Consider the following 23,366-nt stretch of genomic DNA (forward strand, 5'->3'; position numbering starts at 1 on the left):
GAGAAGTTGATGCTGCTGATGGTACGTGAGCCTTAGGGGGGTAAAATCAATTGATCTGAACATGGATTAAAAATAAAAAATAAAGTATATGCTACATCACACATCCATCCTGTCATTGTTAAGATGGAGACCGGCTTGCAAACAATCCTAAGTGCCTTATTTCCACTACATTCGCAAACTCAGCACCTGTAGGCTCGATGCAGCTGAACAAGCCATTATTTTCATTTAGCTGAGATCTGAAAGACTCCCTTCCGCAAAAACTCACTTCGCTTTGTACTTGCAACTCTTTCGCGCCACTTTCCCGCGCTCACACATGTGTGCATAAAACCACAGTTCACAGCATCTCTGTCAGAGCGGAAGATTCATTTGTATTCCACGCGACTCTCGTCAGCTAAGTAATGGCAAGCAGCAAAGGCCAGCGTGTCACAGCTCCTCTCAGCTGACATCAGGCTTTCATAAGCCTGTAGGCTCTGGCGCAGATGAGGCCGCTTCTTCCATCTAATGAGCTGCTGTTTGCCTCTGAGGACTGTCCATCATCTCCGGTGTCCTCCGGCCGGGTTCAGGTAATAGTTACGGGAATCTCTTCTCTCCATAACACGTACGGATTCCGGCACACCATTTCCTGCTTTCATTTGCATTTGAAAAGCAGCATCCCCGCATGGGGTTAAGCATAATGAGAGTCGCGAATACAAAGATGAAGAAAAATGTAATGAAATGGTTCATTGTTTTGGTGACAGGGAGAATCTGACGCAGCTGCAGTGAGCATGGCCTTGGTTCCACCAGTGTTTTTTTAATTATTTTTTATAAATTTTCTGCTTACACAAAAATAAATAATAAAAAGTCAAACTAACTAACTCAGAGATGATTTATTTGAAAAAACGGGACTTTTAAAATGTTTACATTTAACAAACTATTTAACTCAAAAAAGCATTACAAATAAAGTTAAAACTTTTAAATCAGTCATAAGTCATAATAAAAGATAATATTCTAAAATAAATGTCCAAGTTAAAACATAATAAATCTACATATCTACATATACATGTCTACATCACTGTGTTGGGAGATTTGAAAAACATCGCCCAAACGATTATTCAAAGAAAGAAGGTGCAAGTTTTAACTGTTGCCGCTGCTGCTGTGTTGCGGAGATGTTGAGTGTTTCGAAATATGGTAAGGGGCGTAACATTTCTGTAACACACATGAGGTATTCAGCCAATCACAGTGCATTGTATAGCTGGCCAATCAAAGCACAGCTAGTTTTTTAAAACGATGAGCTTTGTAGAGAGGAGCAACACTAATGTATGGTATGGTAACTTTAAACCGCGTAAAAACGTTGCATTACACCAAATAAACATAATAATGTAATTTTTTAGCATCGTGAAATGATCCTTTTAATTTTGAGTATAAAAAAATAAATAAAACATTATTTATACTGATTGTTATTTTGAATTTACAATGAATTAGTTTTACAATTTCCTTGATAACTTGACTTCTCTGATTGGAATTGCTGTCATTGTTAAACTGAAAACTATTTAAAATGGTTTTCATTAACAGAAATGAAGATGAAGCATAACAAAATAGAAATATTGGAAGAAAAACTTGAAAAAACGTGAACAAAGAAATGAGCATGATGGAAACTAGAAAAGTTGCTTTACTGAATGAGTCTTAGTTAGGCTACGTCTACATTAATCCGGATGCAAAAATGTAAATTTAAAATGCTCTCCGTCCACACTAGCATTTTCAAGCATTTTGCTAACTTTGTCTCATCCACATTGAAACATCAGAAAAGTTACATTTGCTTCTGTGCATGCGCAAAGCCTCAAAAAAGCTCATTGCAGATGATACATACGGAACAGACATGAGACGTTTTTATGCAGTTCTTCTGACAGAACCCACTATTCACTGACGCGTCCAGGTCACACACACTCAGGATTGTACGTCTGATCTAAAAAAGCAACTGCCCCCATTTTTTTCCGCAAATAGCAATTGCGAGGAAATTTGCTTTCAGCTTTGCAGGACTGTGATATGAAGAGTGTACAAAGTAACACAAAGTAACAATAGTGTGAAAGTGCATAGCACATAACGTGCACAATATACCATTATAAACATGCTATCTGTTGGTATAATCACATGGCTAAAATTGCATCATCATTTTCAAAAGCCTCATTTTCACAGTCCCCACTACAACACGAAAACGGCAATTTTAAATGTATCCACTTTGAAGAGCGTTTTCAAAAAGCTCCATTTCCTTGACTATAAACGGCGTCTCAGTTTGGTGAAGGCCTTAAAGTAATAAAACTACTGAAGCAGAAATAAGAAACTGAATAGAAATATTTCAAAATAATAAAAATGATAAAAGCACACACAATTGCTAAAACTGATGAAAAAGTAAAACTGAAAAAAATAAATAAATAATTATTTATTGTTTATATAATATTATTAAACATAACTCTATATTAATACTTCTAAAATAACACTGCTGATTAGTGAATTTTCTTTAGGGATTGTAGGCAATATGGTTCCTCATTGGGAACGTATCAATTACACAATTGTTGTTTTTTGTTTTGTCTTGTTTTTTTGTAAAAAAAAAATTTAAATCACAATGACTTGGGGCTCCTACAGAAGCATACAATCTGAGGTAGCTGAAGGTACTTCTGTATTTAAAGGCTTGAACGTAACTGCTAAAAAGTTTCCCTGGATCGAATGGATGGGACTTCCAAAAGCTGACTGTTGTGCTCCGTAGCATTCTTACCAAGGCATAAAACAACATCCACTGTGTTCTTAGAAACATAATTAAAAGTTCCTAATAAATATAAATGTTTTGGTGTCACAGCCCATCATGGTATCTGGCGTTGGTACATGCTCAAATCAGCTTGCTCTATTATTTAGATAATTGCTTTTCAGTACCGGCACTGAGCAGAAAAAAGCTGAGCCATTCGTCTCGTATGCAGATAATGAGCAGATGTCCTTATGCTAATGAAATGTCTTTTAAAAGATTGTTGTGGGACATTGATTCTGATCCTTAACTGTGCTATTAATACCTATTTGTCCTTCCGTTCCTTGAGATGGCAACCCTCTCCCTGTGATGAAATATAATTTTTCATTTCTTCAGGAAGGGATGAAAAATGGATGATCTTAGAGGTACAAAAGCTGGAGTCTAGATTGCCTGCAGCTTGCAAACAGGTATTACAAAATAGAGCCATTACGGCAACATCAGCCTGCAAATGGATTTGAAATTGAGTGGAAAACCATGCATGCGGAGGGTTAGACTCTTAGCTGCCTTGAAGGGAATTATAGAGAGTAAAATATTCACACCCCCAAAAAAGGGCAAAAGTAAATGAAAGAAGGGGTGATACTTAGACCTATACGCTTTCAATTGCCTAGACTAAAAAGACACAAATCAGGTTTTCATGAAGAAAAAGGTGCCTACAAATAAAAGAGTTCATTTTTCCTTCACTTTATTGTGCAAGATTCAATCCCACACGGAAAGTGATTCCACTGGCTGACAGATCTTGCATGGGAATTGTGTATATATATATATATATATATATAATGTATGTACACAATTCCCATGCAAGATATGTCAGCCAGTGGAATATTTTAACTTAACTGCTTCACTGTATGTAAAAATAATAATTTAATTAAATTAAAGTAAAAACAAATGAACTTTGTAATCTGGGTCAACGAATAGTCAGAAACATGCAAGAAACAAAAACTAAAACAGAAGATAAAAAAAAATAAAACAAATGTACAAACAACAACAACAACAACAACAAAAAACACAACATACTCAACCCCCCCCCCCCCCCCAAAAAAAACAATGTCAATACAAAACACAACTAAACAAAAATAAATAAATAAATGGTAATTTTACTTGATGTCTGATAACAGATCCTACAACATCTCTGTCAAATTTGGGATTAGCAAATACTACGTGTTTTAATTAATGATTTATTTAGGTAACAAGCTCAAAAAAGGAAATGCTGCCTCAGCAACGAACAGTAAAATAAAAATCAACTAATAACATAAAATAAAATGTTACAGATACAAATTAATATTAGTCAACATATCTGATTTGCGAACTGGATCAACTGGAATGTTCATTTAAAATAAAAGAATTTGCGCCAAATAACTATCACAAATGCACTGTAAAATTTAACTGATGATCTTACTAATAAAATTAAGTGAAATTAGCTTGTTTTAAATACGTTTATGAACCTTACTAAGTTTAAACAAGTTATCTCAATGTTTAAGCACAGAAAGTTATTAAACTAAATGGATTCAAGTAAGCTGTACTTAAAGGAACACTCTACTTTTTTGGGAATAGGCTCATTCTCCCCCAGAGTTACCAATTTTACTTTTACTGTTTTTTTTTTTTTTATCCATTCAGCAGGTCTCCGAACTATTTTCAGGGACTGCATGATATCACTGTGCCTGCTGCGGCCATGTTACGGCTACACTACTTAACACTACTAACTTATTACATTGTACAGTGTGGGAAGCAACCATTTCAGAGCCACTTCATTGTCAATGTATGGAAAAGCTGCAACATTTTTCAAAACATCTGTCTGTAAAAAGTACTAAGACTAACATTACCTTTTCCGCAGACTGTGCCGTCCCAAAGAAAATGGGAATGAAGGCAAGCCACACAATGCAGGTGGTGTACATGGTGAAGCCGATGGGTTTGGCTTCGTTGAAGTTCTCCGGAACGCCTCGCGTCTTGATGGCATAAACCGTACATGTTACCATCAGCAAGATGCTGTATCCTAGAGAGCAAATGATCTGAAGGTCCGTAATGTCACACTTGAGAACCCCTCGGGCCTTGTCGGGGTTTATGGTCTTCTGCTCGTCGTAATCGATTATGGTGTTCGGAGGATCCACTCCGAACCATATGAGGACCCCTAAGAGCTGGACGGAGATGAGGCTGGACGTGATGGCTAACTGAGAAGTCGGGCTGATCAGTTTCGGTGGACTTACTGACTTCTTCCCTTCCTCGAAGATACGGTAAATTCGATTGGTCTTAGTGAGGAGCGCTGCGTAGCTAATACACATTCCTAACCCAAGGAAGATTCGCCTGAAGGAGCAAACGGCAATGTCCGGAGTGGCGATCATTACAAACGTGATGATATAACACAGGAATATCCCTGTCAGCAGAACATAGCTGAGCTCCCTCCCAGATGCTCGTACGATTGGGGTGTCATTGTAGCGGATGAATGTTGCCATAACAAAGATGGTGGCAATGATGCCGAGCATAGCCAAGAAGACGGGAATGACAGCCCAGGGTGAATGCCACTCCAACTTGACAATTGGGATGGGCTGGCACCCTGTCCGGTTGCCGTTCGGACGCATATTGTAAGTGCAGAGTTTGCAGGACGTCTCGTCATACTGGTACTGGTAGCCATCGCAGGGCTCACAGTGCCAGCAGCACGGCATGCCTTTCACCATCTTCTTGCGTTCCCCCGTCTTACAGGGCAGACTGCAGACCGAGCTGGGTATTTCCATCTCACCGTTGGGCCACTGCATCTCATCAATCTACAAAGAAATGGACACAAATAAGCATTTAGGTTAATGACAATGACATTTTTTCACTCTACTATATTTTTTTACAAACATACATAAATTAAATTCATTATATGCATTGGCTCAAATACACGGCTCTAATAATAAGTTTGACATTTCTGAATTTAAATTGAATTTTATGTTTTTTTTTTTTTTTTTTTTTTGGTGGATAAAAGGAAAAATAAATGTCAGTACAATGAATGAAAATAAATCTTTAAAAAAATATATTTTAACAAAACTGCTTCAGTGCTTATATAATGTCATTCGAACCACATTAAGAAACACACAAGGAACAAAACACAAACTAAAACAAAATACTAGAAACTAGAAGAGCACAACATAAAACACAAAACACACACACACACAAAAAAATACAACAATATAAAATACAAAGAACAAAAAGCGCAAAAACAACATTACACAAAAAATTATAATACACAACAATCATATAATAACAAAACAATAATAAGCAAATCAACACAAAACAATAAAATATAACAAAAACAACACAAAACACATCTGACAACAATACAATACAAAAAACAACACACAAATCAAAAAATAAAATTAAACCGAAACAAAAACAACCCAAAACATAAAAGAAAAAAAAACAACAACAAAAGAAAAAAACAAAACAAGAAACAACAAAATAAAACAAAAACACACTAAAAACAACACAATAGAACACAAAACAAAACATGACAACAAAATAAAACAAATACCAACAAAACACATTATATACAGTACAGACCAAAAGTTTGGACACACCTTCTCATTCAAAGAGTTTTCTTTATTTTCATGACTATGAAAATTGTAGAGTCACACTGAAGGCATCAAGGGCTATTTGACCAAGAAGGAGAGTGATGGGGTGCTGCGCCAGATGACCTGGCCTCCACAGTCACCGGACCTGAACCCAATCGAGATGGTTTAGGGGTGAGCTGGACCGCAGACTGAAGGCAAAAGGGCCAACAAGTGCTAAGCATCTCTCGGGGAACTCCTTCAAGACTGTTGGAAGACCATTTCAGGTGACTACCTCTTGAAGCTCATCAAGAGAATGCCAAGAGTGTGCAAAGCAGTAATCAAAGCAAAAGGTGGCTACTTTGAAGAACCTACAATATGACATATTTTCAGCTGTTTCACACTTTTTTGTTATGTATATAATTCCATATATAGTTCCACATGTATTAATTTATAGTTTTGATGCCTTCAGTGTGAATCTACAATTTTCATAGTCATGAAAATAAAGAAAACTCTTTGAATGAGAAGGTGTGTCCAAACTTTTGGTCTGTACTGTATATAATGTGTTTTGTTGGTATTTGTTTTATTTTGTTGTCATGTTTTGTTTTGTGTTCTATTGTGTTGTTTTTAGTGTGTTTTTGTTTTATTTTGTTGTTTCTTGTTTGGTTTTTTCTTTTGTTGTTGTTTTTTTTCTTTTTTGTTTTGGGTTGTTTTTGCACAGAGCAACAAAACAAAAACACAACACGCACACCAAAACAACATTATAAAAGCAAAGAACACAAAACAAAAACACATACACATAACTCCCTTCTCTCTCTCTCTCTCTCTCTCTCTCACACACACACACACACACACACACACACAAACACAAACAAATAAAACAGGAAATTACATCAGAGAGGATCTTTGCAGACTCTCATGACTGTGTCAATGTCAATTAGTCTTTTAAAATATATTTGACTGGTTGTGTATTTCAAAGACATGTACAGCTTTGAAGTATTCAAAAATCTATATTGCAATTTTAAAATAAATAGTTTAAGAGCAACACAACCAACATGCCACTGTTTTTTACATTACCAAGTTAATTATGTGGACCCATGAAAGGGCGTAAATGCTTTTAAGTGTGATCATAGGGAAGAAAATATAATTTCATTATTCTGAGCCTGCTTATTGCTTTCCGTCCACTCCCTTATACCTCCGTTAATATGCACTTTGAATTTCATGCCTTTCATTCAAACATTGCTGATTGCAGCGTGATTACCAATGATTTCTTTTAGCCCTTCGTGGCAACAATCACCATGGAGATGGCCACATTTAATTGAAAACAGGCAATAAGAAGGTGGTGAGAGAAATGTGGGAAATGCCACTTTTTGGAATGCGTGAATAAATCACATCACATAATAAAAGAGCACTGAAGAACAACAAGTTTTAATCTCTTATAACTTCACAATGATTGCAGGTTTGGATTTAGTGGAGAAATAAATCAGCATTTGCTTTCACAAAGTCTGACCTGAATATGTATCAGTCTTTGCTTTCATCCATACTGCCAAATCTTAATACTTCTACTACAAGATCAACAGCGCTCCAGACAAACGTATTCTCTTCAAAACATTCAATTCAGTTCTCTGTCCCCCTCCACCACCTCCCACCACTTCTATAGCAGCTGATCATTTTGCCACATTCTTCACAGACAAAACCAGAACAATCAGAAGTCAATTCTCAGCCCCACACTAACAGCACTTCAAACCAACCACACCCTCTGCTAAATCTCCCATCTTCTTCTTCTGTCCCCTCACTGAGGCAGAAGTATCAGAACTTCTCCTCTCCAGCCATCCTAGAACATGCCCTCTAGACCTAATCCCCTCACACCTCCTCCAGGCAATCTCTCATACACTTTTACCAGCACTTAAACACATCATCAACACATCTCTCCTCACAGGCACTTTCCCCACTGCATTCAAGCAGCCTCGGGTAACCCCACTGCTCAAAAAACCTACATTAAACACTTCACTTACAGATAGCTACGTACCTGTCTCTCTCCTTCCATTCATAGTGAAAACCCCTCAAACAAGTTGTTTTCAACCAAGTATCATTGCTTCTTTCACAGAACAACAAACTGGATACTAGCCAGTCAGGTTTTAGGAGTGGCCATTCAAATGACACTGATTTACTGTCAGTCATGGAAAGAGCGCAGATTGCAAAAGCTGATTCTAAATCATCAGTTCTTATTCTGCTGGATCTGTCTGCTGCTTTTGACACTGTCAATCATCAGATCCTCCTGTTCGCCCTTTCATTCCTGGGCATCACAGGGATTCCACTTCACTGGTTTGAATCCTAACTCACCGGTTGGTCTTTCACGGTGGACTGGGGGTATCAAAAGCACATCAACTGGTCACTGGGGTTCCACAGGGATCAGTTCTTGGACCCCTCCTCTTCTCCATATACACTACATCACTGTGTAACATCATACAGGCACACGGCTTCTCCTACAATTGCTATTCTGATGACACACAGCTCTATCTCTCCTTTTAAACCAGATCCAATGGTAGCTGCATGGATCTCAGGCTGCCTGGCGGACATCTCGGCATGGATGAAAGAACAAAGACTGGCAAAGACTGAGCTTCTTGTTTTCCAAGCCATTCCAGCTATACTGTATGATTTCACCATACAGCTTGGTACTTCTACAACTACCCCATCAACTTCGGTCAGAAATATTGTTGTAATTTTTGTTGACCAGCTGAGCTTCAAAGAGCACATTGCAAAGACTGCTCAATCTTGCAGGTTTGCAATGCACAACATCAGAAAGATCAGGCCCTTTCTAACAGAGCATGCTAAACAACTTCATGTCCAGCCCCTTGTCAGTTCTAGACTAGACTACTGCAAATGATCTTCTGGCTGGACTTCCATCAAGCACAATCAAACCTCTACAAATGATTCAGAATGCAGCAGCATGACTTGTGCTCTTCAATGAGCACAAAAGAGCCCATTTTACACCTCTTTTTATCTCCTGGAACTGGCTTCTGGTTGTGGCTCGCATCAGGTTCAAGACAGTGATGCATGCATATAGAGCAGCCACAGGCTCAGCACCCACCTACTTCCACTCACAATTATGAATCTTCATCCCCTCCAGAAGTCTGAGATCCACTAGTGAGCGATGCCTCATGGTACCATCACAGAGAGACTTAAAATCACTTTCCAGAACATTGCCATTCACCATTCTATCCGGAATGCTGACTACCTGACAATTTTCAAGCAACAGCTGAAAACTCATCTCTTTTGACACGCATCCTAAATAATAATATTAATAATAATAATAATACAATAAAATAAAATAAAAATCTGCAGATTTTGAACGCTGAGTGGCACTTTGACCACAAGTTATCAAGTAAATGCTTCAAAATGCATTTTCACAAATAACCGTCAGCTTTGCCTCTCCATTGTGCCACATTTGATGTCACAGAAAATATTTTCTTTTATTTTTTTTTTTAATATTTAATATTCACAGATGAAAATGTAGTAATTATAAAGTCATGTGCGTTCTCATTTAGAACAAATTCAAAGAGGATAAATCAATGAGCCTGTGCTTATATTTACGCTAAGCTAAGAATTACAACCATAAACATTTAACAGGAGTGCAGCACTATTTATATAATATGAAACGTGTTATATTACCTTAAAGAAATGGTTGTTTACTTTGGCATCAGAACATTAAAAGTAGTAGCCTGTACATAAATTAATATGCTAAATGTTAGTATTCTCACATTACTTAATATTTGTCACAAATACATTTTGAATTCATATTTTAATATTCCTTTAATAAAACATGTATTTTTCTCACACACATATGCCTACTTCGTTATTCATAACCTCTCCTTTATTTTGACTGAGAACTAGGTGGGAAAAAGATATCTGTTCACTAAGGAATTGTTGCATATTTTCTGAATTATTTTCTTTATTTCAGTAAAACATGAGGTACTGTATGATTTCGCTCCCATTATTTAGGCCTAACCTAAATTAAACCTGGCAACAATTTACTCTATACTGCTGTGATCTGTTTCAGGTTGCCATGTCATAACATTTTAGAAATGAATTCATTCTAATAACATTTTAGAAATTGTTCAAGTCTGCATGTGCTGTGTGGGTCAGAAATGCACAGGTGTAATGAAGGACAAATCATCAAAGCTCTTTTAAATGTCATAATCATCATCAGTATTATCTTATTTAAACCTTTTATGGGTTTCACATAGCTTAATTGTGTCGCTATCTGCGCTATTCATGCAGTGCAAGATTTGGTTGTTGGAGTGCAACGCTTAAGAGATGTGATGTGGGGTTACATCATTTATTCTTGTTCTTGTTTAGTTTTATTTTGTATCATTGCATGTAAAAAAAAATATTGACTTTGATATGCATATGCAAAATTGAAACTGCAATCTTAATCATATTTATCTTATGTTATCAGCATTTTATAGGCTAATTATTTGTACAAAAAATATTTACTTAATTTGATTTGTGTCTTTATTACTTAATGCATAAGCGATTTATTAAAACAAGTTTATGACTGCGACATCTGTTTAATCTTGATCATGAACACTAATGATCATCGAATTGGAGCGGTATTGCCCTTTAGATCATTTTAAAACCTCTAATAACCTTCAATTTAGAAGGTTATAACTTGTGAAGATTTATTGTTGATACCATACTGCAGTGTTAAGCTAAAATAAATGTGTTCTATTACTATTCATATTCAAGCATTTGTGCAGAAAAATTATTTATGTGCATGCATAACAGGGAGGCGCCCGCATGATCACTTAAATTGTTTTCCTGATTATAAAATAACTTCAAATGTGGGTACCTCACATACATGAGAAATATACAGAAAGCTTAAAATGTCTACTTTTTAAATGAACCAATTCCAAAAAAAAAGCAAATACTCCCTGATTATGTAATCTGTATGAAGACTGCATTTCTCTCTAAAGGCACGTCCAGTACTGTGGAGAAGACAGTCAGCACCATGAATAGGCTATATTAAGGCTCATTATAGATTATAAATGATAATTTAATATAAACATGCAATCGGTTGAATAATGAATTAAAAGAACAAGTACTAGTAACTAGAAAAATCTTAAGTGGGGGGGAGGGGGGGCAGTCCTATTAAATACCCTCTCAAAACTTCTTTGATAAAGTTTTTAAAGCATTTTATACGCGTTTGCATAAGTTTTGCATTTAGAACAGTCCATAACATCCTAAGCATAGTTTTTTCCTATTAAAAAAACGAAAACTGAAATAAAATTAATATTTTATGTTTTGGGAATGGTCAACCCTTCTCCATTCTGCAGATATTGTTGATTCTGGTTTGTCCATTGTAAATCACAGAAAGTCTATTAATATGTTGTCTCCCAAAAACTGGTGTATTTTTTGTCATTTATAAAATCTAAAACACATTAATAGACAGATACTTTTCTGATGTCTGGACTCTATTTTCAGGGATTTAGAAAAATATAAAGAAATATATTGCTAATTAATACATTCTGTGGGAATTATCATTCTGTAATGCTGGAATTGCCCAATAATGAAAGTAAAAATGAAGTCTCGGGACAGTTTAACATCTTACTGTCTTTCATCTTTCTGTCATTATTAGCCCTTCATGTGTTCAGTCTGGCATGTATTATGTAGCTTGCTGTAAATATACAGTATACCATCACTTTCAGACACTGCGAAGCTAAACTGCACCTGATTTTAGACCCTAGCAGTTCAGCCCAAGCTCCATGGGTTCCTGTTCATAGAGACACAGATGGCAAAAAGCACATCCATTTAGTTTTCTCTATTTTACAAAAGCACAATGTTTTGTTGACATTGTGAGTGCACACAAAAAAATGATGGTAGAACATTTATAGTTCCATGATTTACGTGATCAACTCAGCTGTCTGCCGCTATCTGCTTGGTCATCAAAAAACAAAAACCAACAAACAAACAAACAAACTTGAATTTGACAAACAAAAATTAATAATGCAACAATAAGAAATATAACTTTGCAATTAAAAACAAACTGAATTATTTTAATGGCTGTAACTGCAGCTGTGTAATTAGGAAGCGAGAGAGAGGGAGAAAAAAAGACAGGCTCTGGTCGGACTCAGGCTGAGGGTACTGCTGTGGACCAAGGGCCGGCTATAGGGCTTAGGCCTGAGGCCCGTGCAGGGCTATACCTGATTTCTGTGTCTGGAAATGAATGCTGTGAATCAGGGGCTGTTTTATTGTGTTAAGTTGTATTGTTGTATTAAGTTGTAAAAATGGTTTAATTATTATTTTAAAACATTTAAGTAATACTGAGGAACAATAAAAAGTGATACATTTCTTAATTAATGGACATAATATTGGGCATGTCATGGGCTCTGTATATAGGGAATAAATGTGTTAAAAAGGGCCAGATAACTAATAAGTATATGTGACCTGCTGAAATACAGTACACCAGCAAATTTTATTAAATCTAAGTTTCAAGCCTTTCATTTGTGACATTAATGTGACTATAGTGACAAAATATGTGTTAGAACTAGGCCTTGCCTATAACACTCAACAGTCAATATCCTATGTTTTTTAGGCATTTTTCATGTGGCAGTTTTAGCCTATTAATCTTGATTTATCACCTTATTTTTTATAAGTTTTTATTTATTTCTTTTTATGGTGTAAGTCAGAATAAACATGCAGCATTGTACAGAGGACTAACGGCAAAGGTCAGGATTTTTATTTCAAAAACTTCAGCCTGTAGGTTGAAATGAAAACCCCTTAATACAACATACAGAAATTGTGTAATTATAATGATTTTTTTTTTTTTTTTTTTGATGCATTAGACTGCAGCCTACAATGTTTTTAAAGTAACCCTAACGGTAATAGTCATTTTGGTTGTCTACCTACTGTATTCCCCAATTGTAAGTCACTTTGGATAAAAAAACATATTCAAAATGTAAAAATAATGCCTTTTTGGATGGACCAGCCCTTTAAGAAAGCACTGTGATCTAAATCAGTGGTTCCCAACCCTGGTCCTAAAGGCACCCCAACACTACACATTTTGCATGTCTTCTGTCTCTGACATGCAGTTTCAGGTCTTGGAGTCTCTACTAATGAGCTGATGACCTGAATCAAGTGTGTTTGATTAAGGAGACATACAAAACGTGCAGTGCCTCCAGGACCAGGTTTGGGAACCACTGATCTAAATGTTTATGCTTCATTAAACCAATGCAAAATAAATCCCTGCTAAAAAATCAGGGATAGTTTGACCAAAAACAAAAGCTATAACCAAAAACCTGGGTATTGATGGCTTCTTCAGAGGACAGCTAGAGACAATTAATGCTGGGGAATCATTCTATTACACCTGGCTATTATTGGGTCATGTTTGCTTTCAGGACCGCAGAGTATTTCGCTATTTCTGTGGCAACACTGTGAATGCTGGACTGACACCTGGAGATGCCACAATGAAAAGCCACATTAATCCAGGTGACGCACTCTGGAGCCTGACTGATTGAACACGGCCAGCATTCTGCCTCCCAAACAAAGCAGAAAGACAGCACAGTTAATTTAGCGACTGAATCCCATCTGGGGGTCGCGGTGGAAAGGCACATGAAAGAATGAGAGGACTTTTTTTCTTGTTCATGGTCTCTGAATCTTATTTGAAATTCCTTGTACAATCTTATCTCCTTTCTTGCTATCGTTTTCTATCCAACTCTCTCATGCAACTATGTAGTGATCCTCCCTCCTTAATTAATTTTAAGAAATGGCTCCATTTTAATCTACAAAATGAGAAACAAAAATGACTAAGAAATGTTCTTCCACCATGGAAAGCATATAGCAAAAAAAAAAGCATCCACAAAAACTAAAATAAAAAATAAAAGACAAAAAGGCATAAATAATGATAAAAAAGACAATTAGAAAAACAAAACAAAAAGGCAAAAACAAAACACACCAAACACAAAACAAAAAAGCCAAAACAAAAACAAACAAAAGGTGGAAAAACAACAAAGCAAAACTACAAACAAAACTATAAATGAAAGCACACACACACACACATAAAAGTGAATAGTTGAAATGTTTACAAAATAGTTAGTTGTGATTACAAACTAGTTTATGCAATAACTGTGTATGCCATATGTTTTCTTTTTTATTTGTATTATTATTATTATTTTTTTTTACACATTTTAGGCCCTATTTTGTGTAAATTTATATATTTTAAGCCCATTTTAGGCATATTTGAGTTGTACTAATGTAATATTATTCTTACAGTGTGTCAGTTAAGTCCACAAGACCATATATGGTGTTCCATTTATTCATTTGAGCTTTCTGAAGGGTGCTCGTGGGTGCCCCCTTTGCGGCTGCTATGCATTCTTGATACACACTTCTGCGAGCTCCACGGCAGACTTCCACCCAACAGTCAAAGCAGCATTACATCATGAAAAGTGTGGATACAGAGGAAAACCACAAGGGTTTAGGGTTCAATTTGGGACGGTCTTAGAATGTCACACATTTAGCTTAGCAACGTATTAAATCTTACATGACTTACATGACTATAAGGATGCTTTTTTTGCTACATTTCAAAACCTAGTAAGCTTACAGTGTTTATGGGTAATTCATACTGAATCTTAATAAAAACGAACAATTTAATTCTAATTCTACACCATTAAAGTAACAACCCTGCATTGTTTTTTGTTGTTGTTGTTGTTTGTTTTTTACTGCAATTCAAATTTATTTCCAATGCTTTCTGGCACATACTGTACATGAACATGTGTGCAATGACTATGCACAAATATCCACACTTTAACGAGTCTTAAACCTCTGCTCATTTTCATTAGCTCCATTAATCAAGCTAGCATGATATCAGATGCTAAAGCATAATCCATGCAAAGATGAAAAACGCACACATCCACGTCCTCATGAGATCGGCTTGCCAGGAGCAACAGTCGGAGCAGAATCAATTATTTACCCAGAACACCAAATATCTCTCTGATGGAACAGAGACAGCAGTGCTGCTTTAAATTATTGAAGCACATTCGCTCAGATGATGTCACATTTGAGAAGAGAACCTGAGAATTACTCCCTCAGCCGTGTCGTCTACAGGACGATACCACACACTCCTCTGAGACACGGTTTTCATATAAACTAAAACTTACATGAAAACAGATTTAATTTAAAGCAAGCTAAAACACAAAGCTACAGATATGTTTTGAAATCCAAACTGAAGCTAGTGATGAAGCTAGCTAATCAAAGCAAGTGGTTTTGAATCAATGCTTTGAAGTGCATATCATCAGGCCAAGTCATAGGATTTCAAAAATACAGTTTCGATAACTGTTATGGTTTGATGGATCCTTTGAACATTCGTCAAAACCGTGCCTATAACTGATCCCAAGTCAAGTTTGTAATTAAATTTGGCATAAATAAAATAAATAAATAAAATCATATATATATTATATACAATTATATCTTGTATTTTGTATTTAAGAACTTTGTATTTAAGTTTATTGTAGTTTGAAAACCTGATCGCCCCTCTAGTTGAGCTACATTATCATATATGCAGATGGGAGAATCCTGCAGAAGGACAAACATCACTACAAAACTTCACTGTTCTGGGGTTTATGTCGTTGTGACCAAACTTAATCTTATCCTCAGCGAAGAAACATGAAAAGACAATTGGAATATGCAAAAGAAGCACCTAAAGGACCATCAGACTGTGAGAAACACAAGATTATCTGGTTTGATGAACTTCAGTTCTAAGCATCATGTTGCACCTGCAGAGTACCATCCCAAAAGTAAAGTGTGCTGGTGACAGCCTAATGCCATGGGGCTGTTTTTCAGTGGCAGGATCTGAGGAACTCAATGAACTTAATCACACAGCAAGAGTGGCTTATAGATAACTCTGTGAATGTCCTTTAGTGGCCCAGCCACAGCCTGGGCTTGAACCCAATCAAATATTTCTGGAGAAACCTGAAAGTGTGCATCTGCCCCCATCCAACCTGGCAGAGCTTGAGAGGTGAAGAGATGAGGAGAAGAATGGCAGATACTTGCCAAATTTGGATGATCAAAGCTTGTCGCATCGTAAAAAAAAATAATTGAGGATGTAATTGGTGCCAAAGGTGCTTCACAAAGTATTGAGCAAAGGCTGTGAATGCTTAAAGTGTTAGTTCAAATTAGACTGTGTTTTCTCATCCAGAGGCATCCTAAGTGTATATGTCTTTCTTCTTTCAGATGAATCCAGTCGGAGTTATATTAAATATTTCTGCCTCTTCCAAGTGCTACTATTGTAGTCAGTGGGTGTTGTATTGCTTCAGTCCAAAAGAAGTGAAATAAAAAGTGCCCATCCATGAAAAGAAAAGTGTCTCACACGGCTCCGGTGGGTGAACAAAGGCCTCCTGTAGAGAATCGATGCATTTTTGTAAGAAAAATATCCATATTAAAAATATAATTATTACCTTAATCTTGCTTAATAGATGGTCACTTTTTATTTAACTTCTTTTGGACTGAAGCACTGCAACACCCTCTGACTGTAATGATAGAGCTTGAAAGAACAAAGACAATTTTTTTATATAACTCCGACGGATTCATCTGAAAGAAGAAAGTCATACACACCTAGGATACCCCAGGGGTCAGTGAAACTAATTTTCATTTTTGGGTGAACTAACCCTTTAAGTATGCGTGTGTGTGTGTGTGTGTGTGTGTGTGTGCTCTTGTTTTTGTGACATATCTGTATAATGACATGGGTATGACACAGGTATTACAAGGAGAGGGTGACTTATGAGGACATAACCCACGTCCCCATTTTTCAAAACGCTTATAAATCATACAGAATGAGGGCCATAGAATATACAGTTTGTACAGTATAAAAGCCATTACGCCTATGGGATGTCCCCACTTTTCACAAAAACAAACTAAACTAAGATAACTTTTCATTCAATGATTTCTTCTCTTCCAGGTCAGGCTTTGACTCCCATTTACAACAGTATCATAACCTAACTGGGCCATAAATCATGTCACTTGTATTGCTGTCCATGCAGGGTCAGAAAGCTCTCAGATTTCATTAAAATATCTTAATCTGTGTTCCGAAGATAAACAAAGGGTTTGGAACAGCATGGAGGAGCCTGTCCTCCAACAAAAAACGACCATATAGGTCGTTTGTGCAAGCACCTTATTACGACCTATATTTACATTTTAAAGTTAAGCGCCCTCTAGCGGGCGTAAAAATAATGACAGTATCGCGTTGCGTCTGTCGTCATGAAATGACGTATCACGTCATTACCAATCAAAACGTACGTTTATTTAAATGCAATGTGTGGGCTTTTTACACCTATCTCACAGTATTTCCTACATATTTAACTAGGTGGCTTATTCGTTCGAATGACCACACCTAACCCCACCCCTAAACCTAACCCTCACAGAAATCATGCTAAATTATGATTTATTGAGCATATACATTTTCGTGCATATCCGTTCCCTGGGATCGAACCCATGATAGCATGATTACATATCAAGGTATGACGCAATAATCTACCAACTGAGCTACACGAAACACAAACCAGAGTGCAAATAAAAGAATACAAAACATTAATATGAAAACGACGTTTTGCCGGTAGGGGCGCAATTGTAGGATACGCTCTTATGGGTCGTATTTCAGGGATTTGGACAAACGACCTATACGAGCGTATTGGTTGGAGGACAGGTTGGCATGGAGTAGTTAATGACAGAATATTCCTTTTTGGGTATACAAACACTTTAACTTAGAGCTAAAATGGATAGCTAAATAACTTCTGAACTAAATAGTAATAAAAAAAGAATAACAATAATTAAAATAATTAAAAATAATTTTCTTAATCTAAACAAAATGCTGTTGTCATGTAAATAAATGGTCAAAAATGTTTTCTGTTTTTAGTTGAAAATGGTGTTGCGTAAAGACCCTCTGAAAGTAAAATGAAATGTAAATTCAAAAGTAGTGTTCAAAAATAAAACTAATCTGAAAGTGCAACAATAAATAAGTTCACAGCTGAAAAACTTTGAGCCATCAAGCTAGCAGTCTAGCAGAGAGGAGATGGTTTTTTATTTTTTATTTTTTTTGCCAAAATATGTTGCATTATCATTAAAGCTGTTTTCCAGTCAAACAACCTGACTCAAAGCAGAACTAGGAATACATTACAACCCTCAACCCGAGGTCGAAGCACTTTTTAAACCTCAGCTTCGAACTTATTCTGACAACCGGTAATTAATTTTTCCGCTAGCTTGAGTTCTTTCATCTAGGCCTCCTTTCTTGTTCAAGAAAGGTCCAAAACAAAGTTACGAGTGAACCAGCCAAATCCCCACACTTAATTTTTCGAGCTACAGTTCTCTTTAAAGAGCAATCTCTACCTCTGGGCGAATCAGATCTAGTATCATCTGCTATCATAGCTCGCAGTACAGCGAACATTGGGGATTAGTGGCTAGCAAGCAGTCATGAAGGAAGGCCATTTAGGGTCATTGGGAAATTGTCGTCTGAGAGATTGAGAAACTCAAACTAACTACAGCAGTCCTGACACTGGTACAACAGAAGTCAATTACTTGTCCCTCGGCGACAGATTGCCTCTGCTTTTTCGAAGCGCAAACAACACGAGGTTCCCAGATTTTACTGATTAGCTGTCTCACTACACATTTTAAATGTAAAATACTTAGAAAGTACAAGATGATGAAAAAACCTGCCAGGCTTCAATCTAGCAGGGACAGACTCTCAGCGTTTTTGTCCCTGAACCAATTTAGTTGAGCATTTGTTGACTACCATAGAATTTGAGTTAACACGGACACATTTCAGCAGATCTGAAGCGTGTGCCACCAAACGGAGATAAAGAATGATTGTTTATAAACTGGTTTCCTGTTTGTAAACACTTCCCCATCTTTCATTGTTTAGGCATACAAATAGCCACGCCCAAAACGTATGCTATTGGTTGATCCACTATTGCTACGCTGGCCAGGGGTCTGTTCTTCGTACATCGCTTATTACATCTGAGATGAAACATCACATCCAAGATGATATCATCGCGCTAATCAGGATCTGGCTAATTCAGTTCTTCGAACGCACATGTTGTTGATGAAGTATGGCTGGATTAAGTTATCTGAGATAATTGTGCATTCATGGGTTGGTTTAAAAGGGGCTATGTGTCGATACTCGAAACCACGATCAGCAATGCAGCGATTGGCTGGCGGCAAGACAGCAATGTTATGACATCTGCCTTATATACTGTATTACCATAGACCAGCCGATCTGTGTGACTTTATTCATTCATTTATTAATGTGTGGTCGCATTAGAAGATAATGAAGGGAGACATGAAAAACGGACATCACGTTGTTTTTGTATGAATTACTTTATCACATAATATTTGTTTTCGGCAGCACTTGTTTAGTTTAAAAGTAGACATGTCAGGCTTTCTATAGATATATCTCTCATGTAACTTTGTTTAGTATTCACTGAGTTACAGTTCATTTTAATGACGTGTTTGTAGATGAAGATCAGCGCAGACAAAGGCTGCAAACAGCACACTTTGTTTGTTATCTTTATTTTATAAATGCACAAAGTTCTGTTGTTATTATGTCTTTATACAAAAAAGTAGACCCTTTACAGATTCGATTGATGTATTGCTCTTATCTGTACAATCAAAACTGAAAGTGTAATTTAAGTTCTTTTCGGGGGTTATCAGGAGAAAATGCTTCATAACGCGTATACGCGTTAATTGACTCCAGAAGGTTAAAATGTTTGAAAACCAAATGCTATTACAATTTTTTTTTTCATATAGCAGTAAGCCTTCTTTTAAATGAAAAATAAGTGCACAATACACTACTTTTGATTTTATTTTATTTTTTCTGCATAACAATGTGATTAACTGTGATTACAATAATACAACAATAATATGACAATAGGAATAGTTGTTTGGGATTGGAACGACTTGTGAGTAAATTATTGAACTACAGTATATCTGCACTGACAAACACATCCTAAATGACCTTCACATCAAAAATCATTAGCACCATAATAAATGCACAATCTAAACACACTGTGTTAAGCACATCTGCGGTTAAACACACTTCCATCGAGGTATCAGGTTGTGTGTGACTTTTAGAACTGCAGTGTTTTGTCCCATGGCTGTTCTTCTGTTCTCAAATTCTCGTCCTTTTCATGCTTGGCCGAATATCTCGGTTCATGTCCCACTGTGCCAGGAGTGCCGTGGCCGAATGGAAAGCTGGTCCGGAGTGTATTTAGTGATGCAGGGAGGAGGTGAAGAAGGACCCTCATTATTCCCAGAGCCTCCTTCTCTTATCGGGCCCAACCAGGCCTTTGCTTTCCTTCCCTGCATTTAAATTGTGTGTCAAGCACACTTGTCAATAAATCATGTCGGTGGGCAGACCGGCGTCATAGGTGGGGTGACAACTTAAATAACGTTAGCCTGAGGGTGAAAGGCAGACCTAATGTTTGCCCGGCAGAGAACATCCCGCAAAACAGACAGGTAAATAATAATATAAAATAAATATGTGAATGACATGCAATAACTGGGTGCATTCACTGCTGAAGTGGGGGAAAAAAATCATGCAACCTTGACCAAGAACTCTAAATATTCTTCAATTCCCTACATACAATACACTTGCCGAGTGCACACAGTAAGACATAATGATTTTGCATTACATTAACAAAATCTGAACATTTGCTAAAGAAAACGTGTTTTTTGCCCATAAACAGCCTTTTTTCAATGGACTGTTTTAACCATCAAGTAACAAATAACATTTTCCTTACACCCTGAATGCATGTGAGAGGACATGTTCATAGTAAAAAGTATTTTCTACAAATGTGGTGATTTACTATTTGATAAATATCACTAAGGGCCCTATCATACACCCGGCGCAAATCATGTGTTTTTTGCTAGTTTCAGCTCGACACAGCCAATTTTTACATCCTGCGCCACGTTGTTTAAATAGCAAATGCATTTGCGCCCATTTGTGCACCCATGGGCGTGCTGGTCTGACGAGGAGTGCTCAGGTACATTGTTGAGGCATTGCTATTTTGAGGCAACTGAAATAGACTTCATCACTGACCAACAAAGACCTGGTCTTAAGTCAATGGCTTAATATATACTGTTTTGTTATTTAAAGAGTAAATTAGTAATATGCGCCTATTTGGCATTAAAAATAAATACATTTGGCAAAGTTTGGGCCAGGTGAATAAGAATGAAAAGAATAACAAAACTTGCCCATGCAATACTCACCACCACATTGCAAAGACAACATCAACAATTGCTACAACAATGCACTGGATTTTTCAAGGTGTTTACAGTAGTTTGCATTGTGTTGCTACAGTATGTGCTTTCTAATGCATTCCAATCTCTAGATACGGCTCACATGCTTTATTGCAACTCTGTGGGAATATTTGGGTTGAATGATCAGAGGGTATCATTGTACCATGTTACATACTGTCAGTTAGGGATGAAACTATCAACAAGGAAGGTTTATTAAACCATAACAGAAGTATAGATTACAGCTATTTGTATTGTAGATCACCAAAACCAATCCTCTTTAAAATACCAGTGCAATCTCACAGTCAAAAATATTTTAAAAAGTCAACAACTGCAGCTCCAAACAAACCGTCTCCAGCCATTGAGATATTGTGTGAAGTAACTCGCACACAATAGAGGTTTCAGAGTGTTTTCCGCAAGGTGCCAAGCAGTCTCTCTAGTTGCTTAGAAACCAAGAATTAAAGCTCTCTGGCTTGCTTTCTTTTGCTTTCCTCCACTCATACACTGCATGCATAAATGTGTCCACTGCGGCACATTTGTGGTCAAGGTTTGCAACTTTGACTCTGTGCGATTCAGACAGCCGTCGATTCTGGAAACAAATGGGGCTCATCTATTTATTCCACGTGGTGAACTAGCGATGTTAGCGTTGCGCTAATGTTCGCACATCTGGGGTGGAAGGGGTAAGAGTAATTAGCTTGATATCTGCTCCCCACCCAAAGCAATTTTCCGACCTGCCTTCATGGACTTTGGGGGCTGTACTCTCTCCTATTGCTCGTAATTAAGCGCAGTGTGGCAAATCCTAATGAATTTAACAGCCCTGTTGCCATGGATACCGGATGAGATGTAACTCTTTAGCCTTCGGTATGGTTGGTTTCTTCAGTTGTTCATCAGCTCACCTCCTCTTCAACACACTCAGCGATAAATGTGATGCAGATTCGTTTGAGAGTGGGAAGCGGTGTGACAAAGCTAATTACGTTAGCCCAGTTGTGCTAATGAGAGGCATGGCGATACTTGGTGTCATTATGAATACGCAAAACTGTCCGCAGTTTCTCAAAACTGCCTTCTTGTCTATACATACATTGTGGATGTGTTGAAACACTTATTTATTTATTTAGAGACATTATGGATGTTTTGAAGAAAAAAAAACTTTATTTTAATTAATTAATTTATTTAATGACTCTAAAAATGCCATGTGGTGTGACCATCAAATAACAAGAAATAGTTATTAAATATTTAAATTATTTATTACATTTATAAATATTTTAAATGGTAAAGTTATAAATGATGTTTTTCAACGACACATCATGGATGTGTAAAAACGTTTAAACATTTTAATAAACTTTAATTGAATGTCTCAAAATTTAATGTGGTGTAACCATCAAGTAATAAAACATAATTAAAGATGGTTCATCATGGATGTTTTGAAAAACGTATTTTTTGACATTTTAATTTATATTAACTGAATGGGTCTAAAGATAAAAGATGTCATGCAGTGTAACCAAGTAGTAATGAGCAATCACTCAAAAACACAAAAATCAATCAATCAATAAATAAAAAGTATAAAACACAGTATATAAAACACTGATAATGTACAGTATGTTTTAATGAAATGTAATGAAATTTTAATGAAACTTTTAAAATTATATGTATTTATATAAAAAAACAATTTTAATGAAAAGTTTTAGTGTATTGACTCAAAAAATGTCATGTGGTGTAACCAGAGTTTAATTGTCCCATTGCTATGGATCCTTGATGTAACTCTTTATCTTTCTTTGTGGTTGGTTTCTTCAGTT

The 23,366-nt window shown here is 36.6% G+C and overlaps 1 protein-coding gene across 2 annotated transcripts in view; it reads right to left on the bottom strand.

Annotated features, from left to right (window-relative positions):
• Positions 1-23,366, bottom strand: part of LOC132160087 (metabotropic glutamate receptor 7-like) — a 205,469-nt gene that overhangs the window by 41,997 nt on the left and 140,106 nt on the right. For both annotated transcript variants that reach the window (XM_059569796.1, XM_059569795.1), the window contains exon 8: positions 4,594-5,529. In XM_059569796.1, coding sequence (XP_059425779.1) covers positions 4,594-5,529 — 936 coding nt within the window. The remainder of the gene's footprint in view (positions 1-4,593; positions 5,530-23,366) is intronic.

Source organism: Carassius carassius, chromosome 16 (genome assembly GCF_963082965.1).
Source record: "Carassius carassius chromosome 16, fCarCar2.1, whole genome shotgun sequence".
In the NCBI taxonomy this organism is placed as follows: domain Eukaryota; kingdom Metazoa; phylum Chordata; class Actinopteri; order Cypriniformes; family Cyprinidae; genus Carassius; species Carassius carassius.